General features: G+C 48.4%; 10 protein-coding genes across 10 annotated transcripts; 7 read left to right on the plus strand and 3 right to left on the minus strand.

The window, feature by feature from the left end:
- Positions 1 to 1,133: 1,133 nt before the first annotated feature.
- On the plus strand, positions 1,134 to 3,897 carry DEU56DRAFT_459891 (cytochrome P450). Its single transcript, XM_041346334.1, has 14 exons — positions 1,134 to 1,566; positions 1,620 to 1,691; positions 1,748 to 1,862; positions 1,914 to 1,931; positions 1,983 to 2,002; positions 2,053 to 2,064; positions 2,118 to 2,183; positions 2,238 to 2,343; positions 2,394 to 2,536; positions 2,587 to 2,821; positions 2,874 to 2,913; positions 2,966 to 3,229; positions 3,286 to 3,492; positions 3,545 to 3,897. The coding sequence occupies exons 1-14, from the start codon at positions 1,390 to 1,392 to the stop codon at positions 3,714 to 3,716; spliced, it is 1,647 nt and encodes a 548-aa protein (XP_041206494.1). The 5' UTR covers positions 1,134 to 1,389; the 3' UTR covers positions 3,717 to 3,897.
- A 10-nt stretch (positions 3,898 to 3,907) lies between these two features.
- Positions 3,908 to 10,464, minus strand: DEU56DRAFT_914561 (uncharacterized protein; the record flags this gene model as incomplete). Its single annotated transcript, XM_041357632.1, has 27 exons — positions 3,908 to 4,034; positions 4,082 to 4,379; positions 4,426 to 4,461; positions 4,510 to 4,656; positions 4,715 to 4,749; positions 4,804 to 5,227; positions 5,279 to 5,394; positions 5,449 to 5,806; positions 5,852 to 6,126; positions 6,174 to 6,462; positions 6,510 to 6,705; positions 6,759 to 6,979; positions 7,032 to 7,294; positions 7,344 to 8,460; positions 8,514 to 8,530; positions 8,579 to 8,667; positions 8,716 to 8,740; positions 8,794 to 8,891; positions 8,945 to 9,279; positions 9,365 to 9,632; positions 9,677 to 9,720; positions 9,767 to 9,817; positions 9,869 to 9,913; positions 9,968 to 10,040; positions 10,097 to 10,248; positions 10,305 to 10,392; positions 10,441 to 10,464. The coding sequence occupies 27 exons, from the start codon at positions 10,462 to 10,464 to the stop codon at positions 3,908 to 3,910; spliced, it is 5,211 nt and encodes a 1,736-aa protein (XP_041206495.1).
- A 541-nt stretch (positions 10,465 to 11,005) lies between these two features.
- DEU56DRAFT_954122 (uncharacterized protein) lies at positions 11,006 to 12,556 on the minus strand (the record flags this gene model as incomplete). The annotated part of the gene is made up of 2 exons (XM_041359202.1): positions 11,006 to 12,441; positions 12,495 to 12,556. The coding sequence occupies 2 exons, from the start codon at positions 12,554 to 12,556 to the stop codon at positions 11,484 to 11,486; spliced, it is 1,020 nt and encodes a 339-aa protein (XP_041206496.1). The 3' UTR covers positions 11,006 to 11,483.
- Positions 12,557 to 12,954: 398 nt separating this feature from the next.
- DEU56DRAFT_740251 (uncharacterized protein) lies at positions 12,955 to 13,961 on the plus strand (the record flags this gene model as incomplete). The annotated part of the gene is made up of 3 exons (XM_041348796.1): positions 12,955 to 13,105; positions 13,158 to 13,401; positions 13,457 to 13,961. The coding sequence occupies 3 exons, from the start codon at positions 12,955 to 12,957 to the stop codon at positions 13,959 to 13,961; spliced, it is 900 nt and encodes a 299-aa protein (XP_041206497.1).
- A 1,442-nt stretch (positions 13,962 to 15,403) lies between these two features.
- On the plus strand, positions 15,404 to 16,484 carry DEU56DRAFT_872226 (Polymerase/histidinol phosphatase-like protein; the record flags this gene model as incomplete). The annotated part of the gene is made up of 4 exons (XM_041355764.1): positions 15,404 to 15,562; positions 15,612 to 16,039; positions 16,071 to 16,176; positions 16,230 to 16,484. The coding sequence occupies 4 exons, from the start codon at positions 15,404 to 15,406 to the stop codon at positions 16,482 to 16,484; spliced, it is 948 nt and encodes a 315-aa protein (XP_041206498.1).
- Positions 16,395 to 17,296, plus strand: DEU56DRAFT_460073 (uncharacterized protein). The gene is made up of 2 exons (XM_041346335.1): positions 16,395 to 16,861; positions 16,918 to 17,296. The coding sequence occupies exons 1-2, from the start codon at positions 16,627 to 16,629 to the stop codon at positions 17,145 to 17,147; spliced, it is 465 nt and encodes a 154-aa protein (XP_041206499.1). The 5' UTR covers positions 16,395 to 16,626; the 3' UTR covers positions 17,148 to 17,296.
- Positions 17,297 to 17,494: 198 nt separating this feature from the next.
- On the plus strand, positions 17,495 to 17,724 carry DEU56DRAFT_740231 (uncharacterized protein; the record flags this gene model as incomplete). The annotated part of the gene is made up of 2 exons (XM_041348792.1): positions 17,495 to 17,563; positions 17,626 to 17,724. 2 exons carry the CDS (start codon positions 17,495 to 17,497, stop codon positions 17,722 to 17,724), a joined length of 168 nt encoding a protein of 55 aa, XP_041206500.1.
- Positions 17,725 to 18,460: 736 nt separating this feature from the next.
- DEU56DRAFT_814579 (uncharacterized protein) lies at positions 18,461 to 20,316 on the plus strand. The gene is made up of 7 exons (XM_041353740.1): positions 18,461 to 18,750; positions 18,804 to 18,845; positions 18,897 to 19,197; positions 19,252 to 19,425; positions 19,485 to 19,796; positions 19,846 to 19,981; positions 20,032 to 20,316. The coding sequence occupies exons 1-7, from the start codon at positions 18,571 to 18,573 to the stop codon at positions 20,204 to 20,206; spliced, it is 1,320 nt and encodes a 439-aa protein (XP_041206501.1). The 5' UTR covers positions 18,461 to 18,570; the 3' UTR covers positions 20,207 to 20,316.
- On the minus strand, positions 20,303 to 23,022 carry DEU56DRAFT_889880 (major facilitator superfamily domain-containing protein; the record flags this gene model as incomplete). Its single annotated transcript, XM_041356269.1, has 13 exons — positions 22,684 to 23,022; positions 22,524 to 22,622; positions 22,329 to 22,474; positions 22,214 to 22,280; positions 22,046 to 22,160; positions 21,848 to 21,991; positions 21,716 to 21,797; positions 21,650 to 21,666; positions 21,265 to 21,597; positions 21,121 to 21,208; positions 20,716 to 21,060; positions 20,434 to 20,666; positions 20,303 to 20,375 (listed from the first exon to the last, which is right to left on the minus strand). Exons 1-13 carry the CDS (start codon positions 22,847 to 22,849, stop codon positions 20,303 to 20,305), a joined length of 1,908 nt encoding a protein of 635 aa, XP_041206502.1. The 5' UTR covers positions 22,850 to 23,022.
- DEU56DRAFT_814584 (uncharacterized protein) lies at positions 23,023 to 25,254 on the plus strand. The gene is made up of 5 exons (XM_041353741.1): positions 23,023 to 23,326; positions 23,378 to 24,063; positions 24,113 to 24,877; positions 24,928 to 25,018; positions 25,078 to 25,254. Exons 1-5 carry the CDS (start codon positions 23,083 to 23,085, stop codon positions 25,086 to 25,088), a joined length of 1,797 nt encoding a protein of 598 aa, XP_041206503.1. The 5' UTR covers positions 23,023 to 23,082; the 3' UTR covers positions 25,089 to 25,254.
- The last annotated feature ends 875 nt before the right edge of the window (positions 25,255 to 26,129 follow it).

Consider the following 26,129-nt stretch of genomic DNA (forward strand, 5'->3'; position numbering starts at 1 on the left):
CATCTACACCCTGTGACATAGTTGGACACGTGAGTAAGCCTTGCTCGAGACTCGAGTCTAACGCGAATCGTTCTCGTTCAAATCTTTATAGCTATTAATGGCCTTGCTGCCAGAGCGTGGTGTGCCCTCGTAGTTGCCACTTGATGGGGCCAAGTCAGGTTGACGAGGGCACGATACCGCGCGGACTAGAGAACGATAAAGGATAATCAGGTTCGACAGCAAAGGTTAGCAGACACGCAAAAACCAAGAAGTCCAACCTGTGCAACAATTTTACGAGCATCGATCACAAATAGTCGCCGCCGCTGCAATCACGGAGGATGAAACAGGCCGCGGAGAACGTTGTCGCTGGCTGGCTTTCGATCGTCAGTATTCACACGATTCTTTTCTCAATGTTTGTGCGAGGTGCACGGCATCAGATTCAGGGTCTTAGGCAGTGTATTCAAACAAAGGGTACAGTAACAAGTTTTAATTGATCCGTACTTACGAAACGCTTAAACTCTATTCTAGAAGTTTATTGTGTATTCTGTGAGATCTGGCGGCTAGCCTATCGTACACACAAAAGGAAATTCTATGAGGTAGGAGCATGTTTAATACCTACACACAAACAAAGAGCAGGTAGCGAAGGCCTGGCTGACTGAAGGGCATGCAACCAATACAGAAAGAAGGACTCATCTGGGAGACTGTGCTACAGTTCTATTCTTTGTGAGGCCGAGCGTAACAGATTGCGATACAGTCGCAGTGTTTGGGATGCTGAGAAGTTGGGCACCCAGTCGTCCTCTCAGTAGGGACGACAAGGTCACTGAGCTTCGGGGCTGAATGGCATGAATAAAGCCTCGGCCAGAGCAAGGCTTATAAATGTAACGAGTGGAGTGACTGTTCAGAAGAAATCATTTTAGCAGGACAGGGATCATCCAGAGAGCTTGAAGGAGTGACAAGAAATTATCTACGAAGGTGGCCCATGATATGAGTGCACGACACACATGTACTAATCGTGACAACGTTGTTGCTCGTTTTCTGCCATAACATGCGGCTCTGTTCACACAGGGGATGGACAGGATCCCGGGCCGAGAAGAAGCCGGGCCGGTCGACTAATTTCAATAAGTAGGTACGACGTTTCTTACTCAGGATACGCAGTCCAGTTGTTGGCCGTGGGCCGCATCATTGTAGCCTATTTGTAGCTCCTTGCGAATTGGGCATGTCCATGACAACGGCCCCCGCTAGTACGGCTGTGTACTCAGTGCCTTCGGCGAGACGCGCACGTCAGCGCACGTCGCACGCACTCTACAATGCTCATTTGATTGACGAATTACTACGGGCGGAAGCAATCTCTATACATAAAGGAGATTAGAAAATTCGACGATTGCGAAGAGCAACTTCATCTACCTCAGCATGGTCAATCCTACCCTTTATAAACTTGTTCTCTCAGCAAGCTCTGTACTTGTTGCCTTCGGATGTTGGAAGCTAGGAGAGCGAGTCTGGCGCAATTTAAGGTCGCCCCTACGCGCATTACCAGGCCCCAAAGGAACAAGCTGGATATATGGGAACTTGAAGGACATCTTCAACGCGGTACAGTGATACATCGGATTAACCATGATGATGTATTCATTGAAAACTCACAGGAGAACTCAGTGCTTCACGAGCAATGGGTGAAGCAGCATGGGACAACTCTGAAATACAAAGGGTTCTTCTATGTATGTCCATTCCTCCTGCGCTACAAAACTTATAATGTCTGAACTTCTTTTGTCAGTCAGACCGACTGTTCACTATGGATACTCGTGCACTGAACCATGTTCTCACCCATAGCAGTGATTACCAGAAACCGTCACAAGTCCGGTATAATCTTTCTAGAATTTTAGGCGAAGGTGCGAGTCAGCGTGTCTACTGTTATCCCAGAGAGTCTGATACTGTCTCAGGTGTCTTGTTTGTTGAAGGTGCGATCCCAACTGTGTGACATCCACACTTATACTCATGGCAGTCTCAAGGGGCTCAACATCGTCAGCAGGTATGTTTTTGCACGCATATCAATGTCATGATTTTGATGGCATCTCTCAGAGACGGATTATGGTACGGCTTTTCCTTTTGTTTGTCTTGAAACCAATTGACCATGTCTTCTGAAGAACCCCGCATTTGGACCTGCTCAGATTCGCGCACTAACAGACATCTTCATCGACAAATCGATCAAGGTAAGCTTAGTTTGTTTCTCACTAGATATGGATTTCGACGTCGCTGTCTTTCAGCTTCGAGACATCTGGTCTACCATGACCGCTGCGAGTGAACACACGGCTCGGATAGATATCATGCCCTGGCTGAGCAAAATGACGTTGGACGTCATCGGGCTTGCAGGTATGTCTTATCCGAAGGAGCTTCCGAGCAACACCGAATGAGTATCGTAGGTTTCAACTATGAGTTTGACGCCTTGAATGCAACCGATAAACCGAATGAACTCAATCAGGCCTTCTCAGTTATGTTTTCTGCCAGTCAGCAGATTAGCATCATTCCCATGCTTAAGGCATGGATCCCATTGCTCCGATGGATCGTGAGTGCATCATGGCGACCTGACAGCAAATTGTCGCTGACCCTCTCTAGCCCTCTGATCGTGATCGCAAAATAGATGCAGCCCAAAAAACGATGGGTCGCATCGGCAGCCAGCTCTTGCATGACGCTAAAGCCGCTGTTATATCTTCTCATGGTATTGAAAAAGGTGGTTCCATTGAGAAGAGCAGTCTTCAAGGGCGCGATTTACTCAGTCTACTTGTCCGTGCTAATATGGCAACTGATATCCCGGAGAACCAGAGGATATCAGACGAGGATGTGCTCGCGCGTATGTTGTCATTTAGATTAATAACATGCAGAGTGCTGATGGTGTACTCAAGAGGTTCCCACTTTTTTGGTCGCAGGACATGAGACCACAAGGTGCGGATGCCATTTATTGCAGAGGATAATTCACACTTACACAGTCGGATAGTACCGCAACAACTTGGGCACTCTATGCACTCTGCTTACGCCCGGACATTCAAACCAAGCTCCGGGAGGAACTCTCGACGGTGGAGACCGAGGCTCCGTCCATGGACGAACTCATGGCGCTCTCGTATCTTGACGCGGTCGTGCGCGAGACACTTCGTTTGCACGCCCCCGTCCCTAACACAATTCGCATCGCAATGAAAGATGACGTCCTTCCGTTGGACACGCCTTTTACGGACAAGTATGGAGTGATTCATGATGGGATCAAGTACGTTGCAAGCGTCCCTTTCCATGATCATCGACATCTCATAGCGGTTGCATCAGGGTTAGCAAGGGCGACCCGATCTTTATCCCGATCTTGGCAATCAACAGATCGGAGGCGATTTGGGGCACCGATGCAAAAGAATTCAATCCTGACCGTTGGGCATCACCTCCAGAGGTAGCATCCCAAGTTCCTGGGGTCTGGGGACACATGATGACGTTCCTTGGTGGCCCGCGCGCGTGTATTGGTTACCGGTTTTCGTTAGTGGAGTATGTCTCCGCAACCTTTCATTCCATCATTTATAATAACGGCCGTTTACAGAATGAAATCTCTCCTCTTTACCCTTGTTCGAGCTTTCGAGTTTGAGCTCGCTGTTCCTGCCTCGGATGTAGGAAAGAGGTCGACGATCGTGCAGAGGCCGTTCTTGCGCAGTGACCCTGATAGCAAGAACCAGCTTCCCTTGTTGATCAAGCCGTATCGCAAGACCTCATAATCAAATTCTTTAATTCTGTAATAAGTGCCTTGGAAATGACGAAATGGAACTGTAATATTTCCTGATGAAAGAGTAATTGCCAATGTGCAGAGGCTGTTTTCTGTACGGGTAAATCACTTAAGATCAAAGATCATTCTATTCGATTTTCAGTACGTAAAGTGATTGTCGTATTAGATTCAAGGCCTGCCAGATTACTGAGATAGGAGTTGAGTGAATTTCTCAATGTGAGCTTCACAGAGCGCAGAAAAGTAAAACTCATGCTCAGAGTTATGGGGTTGCACGAGGTTGTGAGCGATCTCGTGGGCTAGCGTGAAGTACCTGGGGCAGGTCATTAGTTCAACAACTTCAAGGTGATGATATCTTACCAGGAAATGTGAGCCTGATTAACATCTCCATTCTTCACGTCTTGGTCATCTACAGTTGACAATGTTATGAGAGTACGGAACTGCAAGTATGCACACGCACGCCATGCCTCGAAGAAGCGGTGATTAAGAAAGAGACTGCCGTTCCGATTAAAAGCAATCAGGCCGCCAGCCAGGTCGTAAAAGACATGAAGTGAAGTCATAGGAAGACTATACACGTTTGCGAGGGGCGTGACAATGTGAATAAAGCGCGCGAGGGAATCATGTTTCCTCTTTATGAAGGTATGAGGTTCGGGAACATCTAAACAATGTGAATGCTGGATCGTGCAGGACAATGGGACACTCACCCCGAGCAATGAAGATTTTCATTGTGCCCATAGCACCTGCACATCATTAACGACATGAACATCAGGACCTAAGTCACTACTTACCGATATGATCAAGCTCAGCAACATGACCGGACACATCACAATACCCCTCATCTAGAGACTCCTTGATCGTTTGCATCTCACGTCTGTTGTGTACCAGCTTCCCTTCCTCTGGTCTGCAACCTTTGATTGCCATCGCAACATTCGATCCTAGCAACATGTCAGGCAAGTATCTTGGCAAGTATGGAATGGATTTCTCTACGCTTACGAATGTTGCTCTGCGGAGTCACAGTTGGAGGTGTCCTGGGAGATCTCTAGTTCAAAAATATATTCTCACCCAACGAATGACTCTCTTACCTCGGATTGGGGGATCGCCCCTGTGAGGGAGTAAGAGCCTCTTCCGATGGACTGTTGAAGCCAGGTATCTTGCGCCTGATGTTCTGTAATGTGTTGTTCACTACATTTGGAATCATGGGACGTCTTCCGACGTCTTCATTGTCAACTGTACGTTGAGGGGGCGCAGTGGTACCACCACCAAAGTCGTCTTCTCCCGATGGTGGAGCTGGGATAAGGGGGGGAGCCGGAGCGGGTGGCAAGAATGGTTTCGATGCTACTGCCTTGGGAGGCGAAGTATCCCAACCCCCTGGGACTCTAGCTCGGTGTGAGGGAGACAACGGGCGCAATTCAGGATCGGACACTGAGGTAGGCACTGGTGGGACACGGTTCCTGGTTGCCTCCACTAATTTTCGGTCGTTCTGTTGTTGTCTCAAAATCTTATCCACTGAAACAGCGCATCAGGCTTTCGGAAAAACGAGGAAACTAGAAGACGTACCGTTATAACCTCTCCGTTTCAGAGACTTCAAGTCGGTCGAAAGGATAGTCATGAACAAGAGCGCATCGTTCACTTTTACCGTCTCAAACAGCAGGCGACACAACGATGTCGCTACTCTACACGAACCACGTTAACCTGCAGCTCGTTCAACATGACTTAAAAACACTCACTCATACATGTCCACTTGCGTGCTTCCTGAAAGCCATAGTTCAATAGGCCCATGGCCAGAACGTTTGGCAGCTGCCGAGGCATCCTGCTCCCTTTTCAAAGTACTGTCTCCAAAGGAAAGCGATTTTACTACGGTCAATTTACCGAAAACCCTGACTTTGAAATTTTCTTCGTTAGAGAGCCAGCTGAGAGAAACCTTGGTACGCGTATGCGTGTGTTCATGGAGGAACAATGGCAGCCTCTCTAACAGGAGCGCACGAGCGTCAGCCGCAGACTTGTTATGCTTCATCTCTGAGTTGACCCTGTAGTCTTCCTTGACGATAGCGCTGAGGCGTTTAGAACCTAGTGCTGCGTAGAAGTCTGTGGGAGAGTTAGATCACCCTCAGTAGAGAGCCAAAGGCATACTTTCAAGGAGATCCTCCTGTGGCGCAGTATAGATAGACTCCCCAAACATCTGGTAAGCATTAGTATCGTCCGCGATTACAACATCCAGGGGTTTCCGAAGATCGTAAAGCAGCTCCCAGTCGTCCTCGTCGAGGTCTAGTGCTTTGTCTGATTCCTTTCGAGGCTTTCTTTGCCGTCGAAAACCGATCAAAATGGGAGAAACTTTCATTCGGGCAACCGCGCCTGTGGATAGCAGACGAGCGTTGACAGCTAGGTTGCGCAATTCTATGAGGTAACTTGAAAAAAATGAGTGTACACGGGAGCGGAAAGCTGGGCCACATACTTCTCTTTACCACCCGCCAGATCGTAGAATCTTCGGGGATCAGCGACCAAAATACTAGCTACCTCCTCCACGGAGGGTTCTAGCTTGGAGCCACATGTACTCAAAAAACTGTTGGCAGAAGGGCCAAAATCCACAAAGACGAACAATTTTGAGTGAAACTGTCCCTTCGATGCCCCTCCAAGATAACATTGGCTAGGGGAGAGCCAACGCAAGGCCTGGGAGCCAGGTTCTACTTGCGTAGGAACAATCGGTAGACCCGAAATAATCGATATTTGGGATGAACTGAAGTCTATATAACTGTCAGGAAGGCCCCAATGTTTACTAAGCGAAGCAAACCTGCAACATGGCCTGCTAGAATCTCAAACCATTGACGAGCTACGTTCTGATCTCGAGGGGGTGTTTTCTCAAGCAGTGCCACGATCCTGGTAGCCGGTGGGTGTTCCTTCAAGCCTAGTTTGCTTACTGCGATATCCCGAACGGCATCATGTACGACCGAAAAACCAAGTACCTTCCACTGATGTGATGCAAATACCTATCAAGCACACCACATGAATATGCATTTATGATACAAGCGTTCCCGCTGACCTCGTTTGGAGTTCCCATATGAGGTCCAGAGTCGTTCACCGCTGGAATGAAAGCAACATGGCCAAAATTTTCACGTCTGTAGTCTGGGTATCTGGAAGGTATGCTGTCTATAAGATATTTGAATGCTGCGGAACGAATGTCCGGCTCTGATGAAGCGCAGAGTTTGACGGTTAAGTCTAGAGGAGGATTTTTTCGCAGACCGAGCCGATAGAGAAGCTTTGCTGGTAGAAAAATATGGTTTCAAACAAGCGACATGCGAGATAAGAGACGGACCTTCTTCGGAGCTACTTCGCCATTTGGTCTTCTCACCCCAATCGATAATCGACAAACCAAGTTGACGATTGGTGGCAGATGGCTCGTAAAGTTCACTAGCCCTATATCGTGACTTCTTCGTTCCTGGAGGAGCGTTCTCGCCCTCCTTTGAGAACGCAGACGTCATCTGAAGTTTTGTAATCTCATCTGGAGTTAATGTGCTTTGAATAGTGACTAGATGCATAATCAGGTCTGAGATTGTCCAGTCCCCAGTTTTGACCATCCTGCTGGAACGTGAATGACTGATTTGTGTTATTATGCATAACGGCTGACCGATCGAAAACAACCTGAAGGTCCACATGCTTCCGAACGCCGATGAAAGAGAGCAGCTTTTCCACGCCGCCCTTGATAACAACACCGGACACAAATGTAACGACAGGTAGATCGTTGAATATATTGGCGCTGGGAAAGTACGACAACTCTGGCTTTTGTAGGCCTGAAGATGTCGGAATGCACATTTTTTGGGCGAGCGTGGCCTTGATAATTTCATGCGACTCCTTCGACAACGATGGCCATGTGCGAGCTAAAACGGTCAAAACTCGCTCGGCCCATTCCGAAGACCTGGTTACGTCTTGTGCCGGATTAGCATTCATAACATCTGGCCTAAAGATGTGCTGCATCCAGTCGAGAATCGAAAATTCCCGCCACCCAAAAGATCTCAGCTGCTCCTGCGTAAAGTGTTTCGTGATGCTCAAAGGCATGAGAGTATCGGGTAAGGGCCCATCCAGCGGAATCATACGCTGTTGAATGAAGTACTGCACCATCGAAAGGGGAATCACCCTGGCATCCTTTCCTGAGCCCAGACTGAGAATAGTGGCATTAAGAAGCTCGGTGCGAGCGCGCTTAGTATCGTGCGTTGGATCTTGCTGCCCGACACCAACCCACCACTTCAGGCAAGCGAGGAGTTCCTCTTCGTTGAGCGGATGCTGGCGAAGTTGTGTCAGAACATCCGAAAATGTAATATCTGTGATCAGTTCTTTGCTTTGCAGAGCTCTAATGGCAAGAGGAGCAGAGGATAGAACAGGGTCAGGAAGGACGGGCAGGTGTTTGAGGAACAACGAAAACATGGGGTCGGGAGCGCGTACATCGGAGGCATCACGCACACCCGTGGTCGAAAGGACTTTGAGGGGCGAAGTGGAGCAACCAAAGAAGGCAGCCTCAAGGAAACGTGCGACATCGGAAGAAGGTGTAGAGACATGGAAAGTGAAAAATTTGAGGACGTGTAAGAACCGATCGCGCAACCAGTCGCGAAGTTCTGGATCCGGATGAAACCCGTTCGTGCTAGATGGACTTGTAGCTCCATTCCAGAGCATCCGAATATTTTCGAGCTCTATCTCGTATGCTGCTCGACACAAATAGCCGCCAACGTACAACAGTTCTCTATTCCATACTATATCATTATCAGTGGCGAGATTGACTCAGTGGCGAACACGTAGATCTCACCTGCGACGTTACGGTCGCTGTAAATATGGTCAGATGGATGCATGGAGCAATGCAAATATACTCACACTAAATCTATTGATTCGCGTTCAACCGTCGGGATAAATCTAGATGCCATATGGCCGCCGATACCCGTTGTCTGTCCGGTTGCGTGCCCCTACGTTCCTTTAGCCAATTTAAATCAATAACTTGAGATCGCTCTTACGATAAACACATGTGCTTGGCCAGCACTGTATGCATGACGTTACAGCCTGAGACTTATCAGCAGAAACAAGGTACTGACCCATTTAAATCAGCTCTGAGACCCTGGAAAACACTTCCACACGATACGGGCTGGCTCTTCTCCTCTTCCACACTCACACTGTACTCGTCTTTTCCTGTCTGCAAAGAAATCAGTCGCAAGCCAAAAACAAGGTCGCGGATCAAAAGCCCACATAAATCAGGCTGTAATTTAAGTGATTGGGTGGGTTTTTCTTCGTAGATCGGTGTAGCTCGTTCTGAAGTTTCTTATCCAGCTTCACATCTACGTCCGCATTGAACATTGTGAGTGTGACGCTTGAAGTATATACTTCCTTGGGGTCTTTCTTAATTTGGGTTTGCGGTAGGGGTTTTGCGAGCACAGCCTGGTGGTGTGACGTAAAAGTGCTGAGAAGAGACGAGAAAAAACCGCCTTGGGAACCTTTGCGCGGTTCTTCGATCGCGAGGACGAGAGGCCTCTCAGTGCCAAGATCATATACAGCGTGCATGACTTGTGCCCGGATACGAGTATCTAGAACAGTGCATCAGTACACAGACAACTAGTAGCAAGAGGAGGTGCTCGCCAGCAGACTGCACGCTCTTCACGCTCATCAAACCCGAACTGCTGGAATTTTTCAACACTTTAGGTAACCCAAGCTCCTTTGGAACACCGGGAGACTTGGCGAGATGGGCCAGGCGATGAGAGTCTAGAAAGACGCTGACTGAGCGAAGATGGACCATGAATGTGATACTGCTTGCAAGGAATCGCGTTAGATCGAAAGGCTGTGGAATTGGTCCCTGTTCGCGGAGCGTCATCTCAAAAGTTGTCCACGGATTAGATTGGGGAACATCTTTAGACGGCAGGTCACCACGCCGTACAAGGAGCTTCGAGACGTCAGCTGATATCAAGCAACAATCAACATGCATACTTGATCTCCAGTTTTGTCCTTCCAGTAAAATTGCATTCCGTGACCTTAATTCTGTCAGAATGATATAAAGATACGCGGAGGCAATCTCACCTCCCGAAATAACAAACGGTTCCTCAGTCACAGAGAACAGACTATAGAACCCTGCAAGAATAGTAGGAAATGAAATTGATTAATAGCTCAGTAGGGGCATACCGACACCAAAGGCGCCAATCTTCTCCTCGTCTGGGTTTCCCTCCGCTATCCAAAATGAGTTTGATATTGATATTATTAAGTTTCAGGTGCACTACACACCGATTTTCCTAAGCCGATTCCAGTCCTCGTCGCGAAACACAATCCCGTTATTCCGAAAGGTCCACTGGGCAACCTACAACGATCAATTAACAAACACGGAAGTTGCAGTAACATTGATATGGTACGGACTGGAGTGGCTTTGAGGTCTGGTAAGCCCACACCGTCCTCTGGTTGCATTGTATCCTTGCTGATGTTTCGTCGCAGATACTCCTCGGTCTCAAAATATATCTCAACCGCGGAAGACTGTGCGTCATCTGAATTCTGAAGAAGTTCACGGAAGACTGTAAACTCATCAGGGCTGTGGGATCAAATAAGAAAACCAATAGGTATAGTGCACCTGTGAATTCGCCTGAATATCGTGCCAACACCTTGTCGATCAATGCACGCTGATTGACTTCGACTGTCTCGTCGTAACCACTCGCCCACTGCCTTTGTTGTACATCAGCATCTCATAAGGACTCAAGCAGGCTTACGAGGGTGTCTCGATCATGAGCCATGAATTACACACGTATTCCCCGTGTGCAATGCGTTGCCAAACCTGGAGGATGCTTGAATGAAAGTTGAACGGAATTGGGCTGGTGTAGTCAACTTCTGCAGGTGTTCAATGACAGTAAGGATGGGAGCCGCTGAGTCTAAAGAAGAAAACAGAGAACCGCGAAAACAGAGACGTTGTGTACAGGAGTCTGAGCAGCAAAGCGCTATTGAAGCACTGAGTACTATAATTAGGCCTTATTCACCAAACAAACCATGACAATGAACGGAAAACGATACATCGATGAGCAAGTACTACACTATGCAGTATTTATATTGACTATCTTACTACTTCTGGCCGAGTTTTTGAACATGACTCAGTGATTACATGTGATGCTCAGTCGCAGTGGGTGCGACTGGCGCTATAGCGCTACTCGTCGTCTCCTGGCCAGGCCACGAATACTACAAGTAGCCTGCTAGAGAGGACGGACCAAGCATCCAATACTTGCGATATGTAGACCTTTTGATCCCTCGATACACGTTTCTAGCCGAATGGGCCCAGGTCTGAGAGCTGACCGATATTGAGAGCGATTGCTAAGCAGCTAAGCTATACAACCTGAGGGGAAGGTTCAACGTTGAAACCGAGGCTCACTGAGCGTGAACGTAATGAGAAGGAAATTCATTCGAAATTCCAAAACCTGAAGCCACATCGCAAGTTGCATGCCGAGTCCGGTTAAAATGAGGTCAAGAAAGTTAATTTTGAGAGTAACCTTTGAACCATTACTATGGAGCAACTGGGATGTCATGGAAGGTATATAAAAATGTGCAAAGACAATTGATGGCATAGAGACCAATATCTTCCGGGATATGGTTGAATTGATGCAATGTTCCAAGTAGTAAATTCCTTGACAAAAAATGCAGAGATGCAGAGGGAAGTGTCAGGGAGCACAGCACCCTACGCCCTGCAAGGGCAGCCATAAATCGGAACCTCGTGGCAGATCAGGGTCGGCGGGCATGGAAAATAGAATTCCAGCCTGCACCAGAATTATTGGTTCCCGGTAAGCGCAACAGCAAACCACCCAAAAACAGCCATTAAGAAGCGCACCATCCACGCTGGGTCAGCGCCAATGCCACGGCCTGGCCTGAGCTGCATCGCCAGAGCAATGTCAAACTCGGGCACAGCACGGTATGCGCGACTGCGAGGATGAATAAGCGGCAATGAAGGAGGCGCAGGAACAGGAGTTGCGACCCGCACGGACCAGGAAGGACGTGCAAGTGGTTCATGAGCTTCAAAAACTATTGCTGGGTGTACACATGTTTGTGGGGGTGTGGATCGATGATCGGGGTTAGGTGCCGTTGTGATGGGTGGTAAAGGAAGATCGCGCGAAGGTGAATCAGAGGACGGAAGGTCTTGCACGCCGAGAGACGGCAGAATGTCTAAAGCATCGTGGAACTTCTCGTCCTCGGAGTCTTCTTCTAAGTCATTGGAGGAGGTGACAGAGACATATGACAATAGAGTAGATGCGCGAACACTGGAATACAGGGGTTCCTCGCATTTCTCATTCAGAATGCTCTGTGTCACCGCCACAGCTGTTCCAGAGTCTGAATTTCCCCTGCAGGTGGACAATACTGCATGCTTTTCAACATAGGGCAGAATTTGCCAAGCCTTATGAAACCAAAAAAATTGGGTACACAAGTGCTTGGTGGCAAGCTGTCTTAGGCCTACACAGGCCAGTGCAAGCAGCGCGATAGCGCATGAGAATATGAGGAAGAGGGTAGAAGCAGAAGTCAATACACCTGCTTTCCCATAGTCAGCGACAAGGTCTGGGAGGCCGTGCGTGGTTGGCACTTCATATCCTGAGCCGATCGTCGTGATCCGTTGACCATAAGGCACTAGACCTTCCACGTTGGTCGGCCTGGGTACTGCATCAAATGAAATGTAGCCATTATCCGCGGCAGCAGACACAATCCCGATGTCCGTTCGGGCGTCGCGTTGGAAGTCACTACATCAGCCCGTATCAGTAATGTTCAGAATATAAATGCCAGCGCGACTCACTCTGGATGTGATGAACGCAAACGAAAAACCACTTGCGCAGAATCTTGCGTTTCTGCTGACATCCTACAACAGTCACTCACTAGTGCTCTTTGAAGCAAAGGAAACCACTTACAGCTCAGAAACTAGTAAAATTGGAAGACTCGAAACGACCAGCGAAAGCAGAGGGACAGAAACAAGTGTAGTAAGTATCATGTCAACCTCGATGGGATGTCACCGGCGATGACAGAACGATGGTTATTTAGATCTGAGGCGAAGGAGGTGCACCGGTGGAGGCGAAGCAAAAACCCGCTTCGTTCAACCTCGCACGACACCAACAACACGATGCAGTGACTCAAAGGCGGCATAAGGTCGGCTTCCGGCATGCAGTCGCGTCTCCATTTAGTCGTCACGTGCAGATGGAATCCCTTGCAAGGCAAACCCACTGACCCAAGGCCAGGGCCCAGTTCCGAGTGCTCCTTGAATGGCACCAACTTCAAGAAACCAGCGCCAACAGTCAAGAGCATCTTTTCATCCATCCAATGACACCGCAACTTACCGTGATCTTCTGCTTTTCGAAGAGCGCCTCAAAACCAACGCTGCTCAGCTTCAACGCCGAAAGTCTAGGTATCAACGTATGCTTTTACGACATTTTATGCTGCTGAGGACGCTAATGCCTATCCATAGTGTTTTTATTCCATCTTCTGATAGCTATTGCGTTCCTACTCTCCGAAGTCCTTCTTCAAACATCCTTTCTAGACATACCATACACGAACCTACTCCGCAAAGTACTTCCAGATGTCTACGGTGGTGCTGAGAACCTAAAGCCTCACCCATACTTTGCATCAGGGCTCCTCTTCGTACTTGTAACTGCCCTACTCCTTTTCTTTGCAAGCGGCATGTATGTTGAGAAAATTGCATATGCAAATAGGTCAGCCCTTCATACAATATCTTCATCGCTCAGAGATTTAGCGACAGTGCCGCAGATATGTTCCTCATGCGAATAAAGCCCTTCGAAATTTCAACATGTACTTGAATGTCCGACGTCCCCCCCTCCGCTCAACATTCTCCATCAGCCCCTTTTCTTTCATTTTCCATCGACCTACCCAGTCGCAAGCACCCTCCCCAACACCACGCCCATCCAATGCACCAGCTCCCATGGCTCCTATACCGCCCGCAAACAGTCCACGCGGTGAACTCATTTTTTCTTCGCGCGTTGACCGGGGCTTCAGAGAGAGCTACGAGAGATATCGAGCTGCATTTGAAAGAAAGCGAGATGGACGAGAGAGGGATGAAAGAGGGAAGACATGGACAGGACGGATTGCGAACAAGATGCCGTGGAATCAGCCGCCTACTTTAGCCGCCCCTTCACGGACCGCGTCTGGTCGCGGGCGGGGTAGCGTTGTCGGTACTCCGTTGGGGTCCAGGAGATCAAGTCCTATGCCGAGGCCAGGGACAAGAGATACTCTTGCTGTGAGGGCTAATGATTAATATTGATTAGTCAGACCTGACCATTGGCATTTGAATCCAATTTTTGCAAATCAACGACTGTTCATACTTTTATGAGGTGTTCTTCAAGCCGACTAGGGCAACCAATATACTGGACGCTGCGTTCGGAGAAGTGAACACAGCCACCACGCAAAGCTAGTAGCAGATGCGCTTTGGTTCTGTCAAGCGAAGGAAAGTTGCCGGCGCCCAGTGAATTGGAGACGAACAGTGGCCTACGGGTATATACACAGTCAATTACTGGGCTGTCAAATTCTCAGTGAAGAACAAGGCAGTAGCTTGTAAGGCGGCAGCAAAGCCAAGACATTCACCTACTCGTAATCCAATCGCACAAAGATCAAGCTTAATGGTCAACTAGTTGCGGTCCTGCGAAATCCCATTGAAATTTAGGACAACATCACAAGGTAACAGTTTCGCATATCTATAAATCAAACATTAATGAATACCGTACGGTAGCACGTTCTCAGAGATGTACCGAAAGCGCCCACGCATATCGTGTAGGTCTGGCCAGGAAGGCGAGACGGTACGTGACTTTCAAAGTAGTACTCACATCCACGCCAGATATGATTTACATGATTTCATCGCCTGCAGCGCTGCCATGAGCCACCTGATGGGCTATACAGACTTGCTGTCGGCAACAAGTCGGTAACGGTGTTTCTCTCGACATAAGCTCATGGGAACCATGTAAATGGCTCATGTAAGTACTCAGCGGGCGAGTATGGGAGATATCGCCATATTATTCAATCTGTTAGTTCATATGCTTGTTCAAGTTCTCTTAAGATACTTCGGTCATTGCTGAGTTCAAAATTCCACGATTATGCTCGGTTGAGCACGGAGTTGTAGTGTATTACATGCACTTCAGGGACATGGCATTCATATTGGAAGCACTGCGCGGTATGCGTCAGATAGGCTACGGAATTTCCAAAGGCTCCATCTCCGTCGTGTCCGACTGGATGACATGACTCACGAAGGCTGTTATCCGGATCCGAGGTGGGTAAGGGTTGCTCAGGTTAATGCTACTTAGAAGCCCGAATTGCGAGTGTGTTTCACGTTGCGTGACGGAGAGAAAGCTGCCTATCAAGTTGTTAGCACGGATACTTCTGAAGGGACATCACTTGCGGTCCTGTTGCGCCTCAACATGGTCCAATGGAAGAAGTACACAGCAAGCGTTGCGGCAAGCGCGGCACCTACCTTGCGTGGATTGATTATTACATGCCCCATTTCTGAGCTTGTCAAGCATGGATCCAACACGTCATCTAACATCTGGGGTAGCATGCGGGCGAACTACCGATGTCATACGCACGCGGGGTCGTGGTGATTCGTGACGCCTCCCGCGATGGGTTCTGCATTGCCCTTTTGAATATGTATTATGTAAGACATCTTGATGAAATGTTCTCTTTTGTCACCGGGTTAAAAATTAAATAGCTATGCCTCACAGTCATCACTCTCACTCTGGCCAGTTCTGTAGGCATGCCCTCGGATCCTTAGAAGAAGTTGTATTGGAAGCCATCAAACAACGTTTCGAGGTTTATGGTTTGACAGAACATGTACCCCGCTACAGGCTAAAAGATCTGTATCCAGAGGAGGTAGTTTCTCCTCCTCGAACCAGGCTTTACATCTAAATCCATCTATCAGAGGGAACTATCCCTTGATGACCTGACAAATCAGTTCATGAGATTTCTTAACGAAGCTCATCGACTGAAGGAGGTTTACTCTCCCCAGATCACCTTATTAGTTGGACTCGAGACAGAGTACATTACCGATGATGACCTCAATCATCTTCGAAAGCTTCTAAAGGATAACAAGAGGCGCATCGATTATATCGTTGGATCCGTCCATCATGTCAGCTCTATCCCCATCGACTTTGATCGTGTCACATATGAAAAGGCTTTGGCTAACTTTTCGGGTGAAGAGGGCATTTATATTCTCGGAAACGATCAGATGGAACGCTTTTTGTCTGCATACTTCGATGCACAGCATCAATTGATACGGCAGTTTCAACCAGAGATCGTTGGCCATCTCGATTTGTGCAGACTCTACACCCCTTCCCTCGATCTCAAGCAGTACCCCCATCGCCTGGGGCAAGTTAATCAGGAACATCGAAGAAGCTACGCGGTACGGTGCACTTTTTGAAATCAATGCTGCCGCGTTGAAGAAGGAAGGATGGGCTTCGCCGTACCCCGGAAAAGATGTGGTGGCGGTCAGTAACAAAACGTCATGCTGTGTTGGTCGTTATGTTCTTACTGTGCCTAGCTTATTCAGGAGAAAAATGGTCGATTCGCTCTGTCTGATGATAGTCACGGACCGCAGACTGTCGGGCAGTATTATCTGGATGTGGCGGACTATCTGGTTCATGTAGGAATTACTGAACTTTGGTGTTTGGGCCATTCCTCAGAGCCAAATCACAACGGGAGGTACATATCTCCCAGGAGAACTGAAGGTGATTGGCGGCTTCACGCCTTCTGGACACATAGGGAAGGTGAAAGGCGCGGAATCGCTTTTCAATAAATACGAGATGGTTTTGGCGACAGAAAGTTTCATGGAAGTACGTTTTGCGGCGATTTGAAGTACATCGATATTTTGTATTTGATCTTTTCTGCCCCAAGATGCACTCCAGTCAAAGCCCGCGAATTTTCATTTTCTGTTGACCATGCTTTGTTTCATGGATGCTGCTACGTTTTCTTCTGGCATTAGATCATCATCCGCGACGCACATTTCGGACTGCAGGTCGCTTGACAAAACATGCCTGAATGGAGTGCAAGGCTTTCAAATTCCATTACGGCGTGCGGTGTTTTGGTGTGAGGAAGCGATCAGGAGTCCTCTCGTCCTCCTGTGCCAATTAATTTGCTTATACGCTGCTTCAAATCAGGCGCAAATCAGGCGCGGTGAGCTCGCACACGTAAAAAGTTTGCATCATGGAGACACACTTAACACACTTTAGGATGGCCACGATGGCGCACCTGCGGTCACCAGCATTTCCACGGTGCCACATTTGACAGCTGGAGGGCTCATCGCAGAAGCGGTCAAACCCATGATGGTTACCTTTCACTGCTGCTAGCTCAACGCCCAAGTACTCTGAATCAAGATCTCGATTTTCCCTTGGACCCACGATCCTCATTGCGTGTCATCAGCTCAATCTCAGATGTGGGTCAGCCATGCTGCTCAAGATAAGATTAATATGTCTTCGCATCATGTGCTCACCTTTGACGTGCTTCTCGATGCAAGGCGCTCGGCGTGTCGAAGTTTAATGCCCCAACTTCGCAATCCGTACCCCGCATTGACCTTGACATCACTTAACCCCGCAGTTGTCAGTCTAGCCTTTCACGGGAATAATTTTTTCTGCTTGGCTATTATCCCTCTTATTGCATATACATGATGGGGGGCGTGCAGTGACAGGATTTAAAGGGTCGCGAACAGAGTGTCTTCAGCTTAACGATCCCACCCTCCACTAGACATCTCTCATGTGAGGGCGATTCAGATGCTTTCTTCTGGCCTGACTAACTTGCGTCACAGATAACATGTGTTACCGTCAGGTTCAGTGCGCCGGACACGGCTGCGGGCACCCCGAACCCATCGGGGACGCGAAGGTTAGCCTAGTGCAGCAATAGTACATTTGCAGCGCTTTGAAGTCACTGACAACAACTGAAAGGTGGATTGTCAATCCTCTCAATGTCGATACAGTGTTGCACATCCACGAGGCTGCCCATTTTGCCCTAGCACATGCGTTCAATGGTTTGCTGCACCATAATATGTAAAAACTCAACGACTGACAGTAATTTTGTCTCTTACCAGGATGGGCACAGCCCAAACTATCGTCGTCCAAAACGGAAATCTGATGTGTTCCCACTGTGCTAGGCAAAACGCATAAAAGATCGGACCTGCTGTGTGCAGTCACAGCTACCAAAAGGGTCTTCACCCCACCATGCCGATCACAGTTTTCTGTCCAATCACCTTGTACTTGCAGTCCGATCTTGGATTGATGTTCGTAACTACCGTCATTTTGATTGAGTTACAGTAAGCATTGGGCCCATCCAAAATCTTAGGTTAAGGGCATCGCTTATACTTTTACTTACTTATACTTAGTCTTGTTGCTGAGGGCCAACCAACTGTGTGGTCATCAATACTTAAATTGAAGTGTCTTCTTTCAATTCCCGAACATCTACCACGTTTTCAGGCATTCATAGTCCCACGAGAGGAGCATAGCCTCGTATACGAGAGTAGTACCCATCTTCGCGGGAACCTGAATGAACCAGCGTGCAATCTAACACAGTTGCGCATTTACTTTTTCGGCCGTTGATTGGATATCGTCATATGAGTCTTTGGTCTTTGCCCATAAGGGCGTTTTGAAAGGCAAAGGGGTAGATCACCGCATATAGTCTCCCCTAGACAGGCTATACTTATACGTATAAAAAGAAGACTATCATTCCTTCTTGAGGGCTTCTTTAAGGAGTAGTTTCGGATCTATGTTGTTTTGCAAAATTTGGATCAGTGGCTGGCAGTGTTATGGGATGTTATGCAGCTTCGTTGTGGCTTTTGGACGTTCGATCTTAGGCGCGGATAAGTAACCTAAAGCACTATACGGTTAATCCGAATCATGAACCTAACCGCATTCTCTAGTCCATCTTTGCAGGCAGCATATCTTCGCACTCTTCCAGCCATTAGAGAGCGATGCTCAAAAGTACATGCCATGGCGCAGCGGGGAAAGCTAGAGTATTTTGATTACGACCCTGACAAGGAATCGTCCGTTGTGAACTACTGCCTCGAAATCATGAAGGTTCCGCTTCGAGTCGACTCCTAGTCGTTACTCATAGCTGACACATATTCCAGAGAGACTTTCCCACTGCTGATGGCGGTGTTGATTTTGCGTCTGTAAGGATTTATTTTCTAATTAGACAGCAAGTGTCAAAATTACATCAATAGATCCCACCGCATGGGAGATGGAGGCATCTGGATGCAGGAAGATCGCGCATAGCGCCTTTGATAGCGAAATGGGATGAAGAGCGAGGGTCGCCAGTCGGCGAGAAAGAAAAGTGCAAAAGGTTGATTGATTTATTCCTCGTTTCTGTCCTACTGGATGCTGGAGCTGGCAACCAATGGGCATATAACGAGTTGGACGGGGAAAGCTACACTCGTTCGGAGGGGCTCGCGGTTGCCACTGTACACATGTTTGACCAAGGTCTTTTTTCGGGCTCTCCTGCAGCTCAGCCTCATCGAGTCGATGGTAATGGAGGCATCCTATGTGTCTAGTGTTCGCGTCTGATTTTTCTACCTGAAGCACAGGGACTGTCTCAGATCAATGAAGCAAGCATCGCCGCCGCTATGCAAGTCAATGATGCCAACCCGATGGTGGGTCTGTCAGGCCGAACTTCGCTCTTGGTCAATCTCAAGACTACATTGGAGTCCAACCCTCACTTGTTCGGTTCTGATGCTAGACCCGGAAATATCATTGGTATTGATCATTGTCCACATTTGATCAGGCACTTGGTTCATTACTTCTGATGTTTATAGACTTCCTGGAATCCGAATCGAAGTTCGATGGTTCGTCTCTGCGTGTCCATGTCTCATCGCTGTGGGGAGTTTTGCTTGAGGGTTTAGCTCCAATCTGGCCTGCAAGGCATTCCATCGGTGGAGTGCAGCTCGGAGATGTGTGGCCGTGTTCTGCGCTCACCACCGATGGGCAAGCTGAAGGAGACAACTTCGTACCGTTCCACAAATTAACGGGATGGATCACGTATAGCCTGATCGAGCCTATGGAGAAGATTCTCAAGTGGAGATTCGACGGCATCGAGGACATGACTGGTCTCCCAGAGTATAGAAATGGTGCATAGGATGTACTTTCTTTTGACACCTTCATTGACTTTTGATCCAGGAGGTTTGCTGATTGACTTTGGCGTTCTTATCCTCAAACCCAGCCTTAAGGCGCTTGCAAACTCTGACGGTGTTCCGTGCCTTCCACCATCACATGATGCTGTAGTTGAATGGCGGGCAATGACGGTGATTGAACTGTGGGTCATCAGTGGAACCGTCCCAAGATTATACTGAAATTCATGGGCAGGGATCGCATCGCCGACGGCATCCGACATCAAGTTGGTGTAAACTCTTCTGATCTGACCCTTGCCCAAGTACTAGAAAGCGCAACGTGGAAAGGAGGGAGAGAAATTGCCAAGCGGCTCCGGCCCTTGACCGGCGGACCGCCTATTGAGATAGAGAGCGATGGGACTGTTTTTTGAGGCCGTGACATTCTTCCGGAATGTATACAACACCAAAGCATATATCACTGTAGTTCGACATTGGAAGTAACCTGATGACTAGGATAGCAATCAAACTCATGTGCGTTTCAATTCCCTAGCTAGGCGCCAGCACAGGACGAAAGCCACGACCGCAGCCACGCCCCCCAACCTGATTCAGTCTTGTGGTCAGCTGTTTCACTAGCATGCATAAAGCCATTTGCACCCACCGAAAGATTATTGCAATTGAATTGGGACCTGAGTTTACAGAGAGATCATCGTCCCGATGTAAAATTTGTCGCATGGCATCTCCTGACGTAGCAATCGTACCATTGACAGGTATAGCATTGCCCGGATGGTGACCATGTAGGACAGACTTCTGGGGATCAAATATCGCGAAGATGATCGACGACAAACCAGTGACGAGAAATTGGGGTACGACGATAAACATGTTATGAATGCCCTGATAACGTTCATTAAATATGGCAGGAACAAGAATCTGAATTACTGACGAGAATGGCACCGGCCTGCGAGCTTAAGCCATTGACATTCTTTTTTGGCCTATGACGAGGCAATGCATCATGAGGCATTTGAGTCGATGAGACATTTATATCTATCTGGCTGACTCGTGCTTCGTTATTCGTCATGATCATCGGATAGCCACCATTCACTTCTTCCAACGACGAAGTTCTTGAATACGTCGGGTCTTCGAGGTCGGAATCGACGAGATGCCGAGTTTCATCAGTATCTTGCCCATCATCATCCATCCTGGATCTTCGATTCGAGTGCGTGTCCTCGAGATATATTGAAGCCGTCTCTTCATCCGTGGCGGAATGAGACAATATCGCCTCCGCGAGCTGAGAATGTGATGAAACCAGGTATTAGGGCGACAGCTCAGGGTTTGGATGATGACATACTAGCGAAAATGGGGCCCACTGTGATATGGCCCAACAAAATCCGGTCACTGACATGATGGAAGTAGCACCACCAACACTTGATACAACGCTTCATAGTTCAGGGTTCATCAAAACAATCGCTTATTTGGGCGTGCAAAGACTTACAACGTGGCAGCCATGCAGAATGCGAATATAAACAGAGAAAATGCCCAGAGTGTGGCCAAGTGAATCCGAACACGTTCGAACCACAGCTTCTTCGGTTGAGAGGGACTCAATGTGGCGACTTCTTTGGCATGGACAACGAAGAAAGGCATAATGATGTTTGCTGCAAGGGACACCAGCGCACTGTAGAACAGTGCACGCGCGCCAAGGCGTGTAGCTTCTGCTTCCAATATCATAGCTGAATTGTCGTCTTCTGGGATAGGGGAAACCCGTTTGTGTAGTTCGCCGATATACACGGTGGTATAGAATAGAACAGGGAACCAGGCTAGCCATGCACTACCAGGTCATGGTCGTCAGATAGGAGGAGCGTTACTCGGCACACACGCACAAAAATTGGATATAACACTGTAAAGCAGGTCATAGACATGGAGTGTTGAGAGTATATGCTGCGTACGATCTGTCTTATTACTCGGGGTAATCTTGTATAAGTATTCCATATGTCGTAAATCTCTTTCTTCAGCCCCTTGGAGCGGGAGCTATAGATGGCCGAGTGAGACAAATACCAAGTAAATATGAGACGACGCACTTGGTTGCCACAAGTATCCTCTCTTTGACGCAAACGGAGGTTAATGAATGAGTCAATAGCAGTAACAGAGACGCGATGACTGCTAGAACTTCTAGTTGAACACGGCCAAGGAAAGGCAACCATCGAGGAAGATCTATTTCTCCCCTGTGATAGAAATATGAGTGTCTAAGGCTACGAGTTTGCATAATTTAAGCTCACACGAAGAACCCGAATACACTGCCAATGGCAAGCATTCGAGCAGCCCACGCGTTACCACTGGGCTGATCTGAGGGGGGTAGAGTGTCAACTAAAAGAGCGCGGTCCAGAGCCTGCACTGCAGAAGGATTCTAGTATCATCGTGAACATACAGGGTTTATGATGACAAACCTGCGTTAATGGAAAAATCTATGCAATATATTGATAGGACAGCGAGCCATATGGTAAGTGAATCATTCTGATAAAGTCAGTACGGTCTGTCAGTTGTATTGAAGAGTGCACGCACTGAGGACGATCCCGGCGTTGTAAACAAAGCGGCAAATGGACGAGTGTACCCGAATAGAAGGGTCGCAGCACAACATAATGCTGCCCCAATAACAATTAAAGGTCGCCGTCTGCCAAAGCGTGACTTTGAATGATCAGCTAGCACGCCTAAAGACGCGTTGAGGGAACTGAAAAATAGAGAGTACAGGAAATGTACCTATCAAGGGCTGAACGACGAGGCCAGAGAGGGGCCCGGCAAGGAAGACCACTGCCATGAGTTGTTTTGACAAACCGAGGGACAACAGGTAGGGGGAAGCTTGTAGCGTGCAGTAGCGTTGAGTAATAATCTAACGAGACGGTGTAGGCTAACCATTCACCATATGACATCTCAACCGACCACAGGACCTGCACTCCCAAAAGCCCGACAGTAAGAGTGGGGAGACGTGTCGACGAGGGTCCCATAATCCTGGCTTTTCCTATCCACCGGGATTCATCATTGAGGGAATCTTCAGCTTCGAATGGTAAAGCAGAGAAGCCAGTCATTCCTGTCGAGTGTGCCTAGGTATGTTGTCCGCAGGAATAGCCTCTAAATAGTACTTGAAAGTCCAACTTGAACTAATGACTAGTAGTAACCATGTATGGATTTACTCAATAAGGGTGTGACCGCAGCTGACCAAAGCGAAGTTGCCTTTTCGAGATGGAAGACTTTGGCACTGAGTCACTTTGCCACTTGTCACCGCGGCAGATAATTATTATTTGCAGGAACTAATCGCTGAATGCTGACCCGCGCAGCCCTTCATCCAAAGATACTTAGTCTCAATCGCTTGCTCCATTCATCCTCCCGTATCCGCAGGCAATTATTTGACCCATCCAATATTGAACGTGTCTCCGAGGATGTGGACGTCTGTATCGTCGGAGCTGGCCCCGCTGGCCTAAGCACCGCGATTCGACTCAAGCAACTGGAACAAAAATTGGGAAAAGAATTCAGGGTCGTTGTGCTGGAAAAGGGCGCTGAAGTAGGTGCGTACTCCGAATACTGAACTTTTCCTGTGTCACTGTAACTCGCCCCAGGCTCCCATATTCTCTCCGGAGCTGTCATCGAGCCTCGAGCACTCGATGAGCTCTTACCAGATTGGGCCCTCCGCGATGACCACCCACTCACGCAGCCAGCGACGTCCTCTCGCATGCGTTTCCTCACCAAGTCGCTCTCGATACCTATACCCCATCCTCCGCAGATGTCAAACAAAGGCAACTACATCGTCTCGCTCTCTCGTTTCACTGCGTGGCTCGGGAACATTGCGGAAGAAATGGGTGTTGAGGTTTATCCTGGGTTCGCCGGCGCGGGCGTAGTCTACGCAGACGATGGGAGCGTCGCTGGTGTCAGGACTAATGAAGTTGGTCTGGACAAACTAGGACGCATGAAGGAGTCCTTTGAGCCTGGAATGGAGTTTAGAGCCAAGGTCACCCTTATCGCGGAAGGCGCCCACGGTTCCATCGCGAAGGAACTCATCCATAATTTTGACCTTCGCAGAAATTCCGATCCACAAACATACGGCATTGGCCTCAAGGAAGTTTGGCGCGTGGATCCAGCCCAGTATCGACCTGGTGAAGTCGTCCACACCATGGGCTGGCCCCTTGACTTCAGGACCTACGGCGGTGGCTGGGTTTACCACATGGCTGATGGCCTCGTCAGCCTTGGCCTTGTAATCGGACTCGACTATGCCAACCCATATCTGAGTCCCTATAAAGAATTCCAGGTGTGCTCTTTTTGATTGCTGCACGCATCCTTCTGATATCGCATTCAAGCGCATGAAACACCATCCATATTTCGCACAGCTCCTGTCTGGGAACTCCACAAGGATAGCGTATGGTGGACGTTCGCTCAACGAAGGTGGTCTTCAATCTGTGCCTCAACTTTACTTCCCCGGTGGTGCCCTGGTTGGTTGCTCGGCCGGTTTCGTCAACATCGCAAAAATAAAAGGCACCCATAACGCGATGAAGAGCGGTATGTTGGCTGCCGAAGCAGCAGCAGCTATTCTATCACAGGACTCTAGCTGTGGACCCGCAGACATGTCACAGTACGAAACTGCACTGAAGAATAGTTGGGTTTGGTCAGACCTCAGCGAGGTTCGTAACTTACGTGCAAGTTTCCACACTCCCTTGGGCATTTGGGGAGGTATTGTGTATTCTGGCGTCGATTCTCTCCTCCTTAAAGGACGCACTCCTTGGACGTTTCGCAACCGAGCAAGGTTGACGGATGCACAGTATACTCAACCTGCGTACCGATTCCGCCCTATCAACTACCCTCCACCGCAGCCCCCGTTGTCAACAGATTTGCTGACTTCTTTGACTTTAACCGGCACGAACCACGCAGAAGACCAGCCTGTACATCTTCGTGTGCGCAAAGATAGCGTTGAAGATACCGCAATTCGGAAGTTGCACGTGCAACGCAACGTGAGCGATTATGCTGGGTTATTGCAGCGGGCTTGCCCTGCTGGCGTTTACGAGTACGTTGAAGATGAGATGGCAGCAGATAGGTGGAATGGACATAAACTAGTCATCAATTCTCAGGTGCATCTCATTCTTGAATCGTGTGCCATGTCTTATGTCGGTCATTGCAGAACTGCATCCACTGCAAGTTATGTGATATCAAGGTCCCCACACAGGATATTACATGGACAGTTCCCGAGGGAGGTGGAGGTCCAAAGTACAGTGAGTATCTTTCGCTGACTATTGTCGTCATGATGGCTCATCTTATTCTCACCATTAAGCCATTACTTGACGATATGATAGTGTAGTGTAGCTCTTGGTTAGCACCAATGTAGTTACATAGCCTAGTGCAGTTAGGTGTGCAGTTCCGAGTCATAGCTAAGCATCTTCGGTTATTGCTATAGCGCCTGTGTTCTAAGGGTATTTGTGAGACAAATATATTTGAAACTAACTACGAGAAATAGCGTGAACTAAGAGCTAAGATATTAGAGTCTGTTCGGGATCACGATTTCGCCCAACTTCGAGAAATTCAGAAAAGAAAAAAACAACTTAAGTAAGTACTAAGCATGCCGGTGTGCCGTGTGCCCTGGTCACAGTGTGACATCTTCTTATCGATTCAATCATGCCCTCGACACGAAACTCATCAGCGCGATACTCTTTCCGGTTCCACCCAACTATGACTAAAGGAAAAGGTAAAAAGAAAGCAGCCACTGACAGTCAGGAAACTGCCGCACCAGCAAAAGACCGCTGCATATGGTCTCTGGATGATGAGAGGAAGCTCGTGGAATACGCTGTACAACACCACGCCAAAGGTGGCGATGGTATGAACTTCACCAAATCGTTCTGGGTTGGTGCCGCCGCCAAGATGGCAACACGCCCATGCCCTGAAGGCGCTCCCAAGACACCCGAAGCCTGCCAATCCAAATGGACTCGGGTAAGTACTATTGTTGTATTGATACATGTGCCGTTACTGATATAATTTAATGTATCTCTAGATCAAAAAGATGTATCAGGTGGTCGACAAAATCGCTAGCCATGCCTCGGGGCTATCATTCCACCCGGAATTAGGAGCCAACATCAGCGAAGAATCAGAGACTATGTGGGCGGACTTTATCAAGGTCTTTTTTCGTCTATTTCCCCTGCTCTACCTTACTAATTATTCACGCAGCATAACCCCTCAGCGAAGCCTTTAAGAAACAAAGGCTGGTCACATTACGAGGCGCTGCGAGGGATCATTCCGACACACACGAGCAGCTGGGTTGGGTTTCATGCCGGCACGAGCCTCACCACAAACACATCGACTCCTACAGCAACTGGTAGCGACATAACTCAA

Source organism: Suillus clintonianus (assembly GCF_016758775.1).
Source record: "Suillus clintonianus strain FC179 chromosome Unknown DEU56scaffold_56, whole genome shotgun sequence".
NCBI classification, from domain to species: Eukaryota; Fungi; Basidiomycota; class Agaricomycetes; order Boletales; family Suillaceae; genus Suillus; species Suillus clintonianus.

Bases quoted from the DNA above. Each gene is read 5' to 3' on its own strand.
- DEU56DRAFT_459891 (XM_041346334.1), top strand. From the start codon at position 1,390: ATGGTCAATCCTACCCTTTATAAACTTGTTCTCTCAGCAAGCTCTGTA. The intron at 2,537-2,586 runs GTGAGTGCATCA...GACCCTCTCTAG, and splicing joins TCCCATTGCTCCGATGGATC to CCCTCTGATCGTGATCGCAA. The intron at 3,493-3,544 runs GTATGTCTCCGC...GGCCGTTTACAG, and splicing joins TACCGGTTTTCGTTAGTGGA to AATGAAATCTCTCCTCTTTA.
- DEU56DRAFT_460073 (XM_041346335.1), top strand. From the start codon at position 16,627: ATGCTTTGTTTCATGGATGCTGCTACGTTTTCTTCTGGCATTAGATCA. The intron at 16,862-16,917 runs GTGAGCTCGCAC...AACACACTTTAG, and splicing joins TCAGGCGCAAATCAGGCGCG to GATGGCCACGATGGCGCACC.
- DEU56DRAFT_814579 (XM_041353740.1), top strand. From the start codon at position 18,571: ATGAACCTAACCGCATTCTCTAGTCCATCTTTGCAGGCAGCATATCTT. The intron at 18,846-18,896 runs GTAAGGATTTAT...TTACATCAATAG, and splicing joins GCGGTGTTGATTTTGCGTCT to ATCCCACCGCATGGGAGATG. The intron at 19,797-19,845 runs GTGCATAGGATG...CTTTTGATCCAG, and splicing joins TCTCCCAGAGTATAGAAATG to GAGGTTTGCTGATTGACTTT.
- DEU56DRAFT_814584 (XM_041353741.1), top strand. From the start codon at position 23,083: ATGCTGACCCGCGCAGCCCTTCATCCAAAGATACTTAGTCTCAATCGC. The intron at 24,064-24,112 runs GTGTGCTCTTTT...ATCGCATTCAAG, and splicing joins GTCCCTATAAAGAATTCCAG to CGCATGAAACACCATCCATA. The intron at 24,878-24,927 runs GTGCATCTCATT...CGGTCATTGCAG, and splicing joins AACTAGTCATCAATTCTCAG to AACTGCATCCACTGCAAGTT.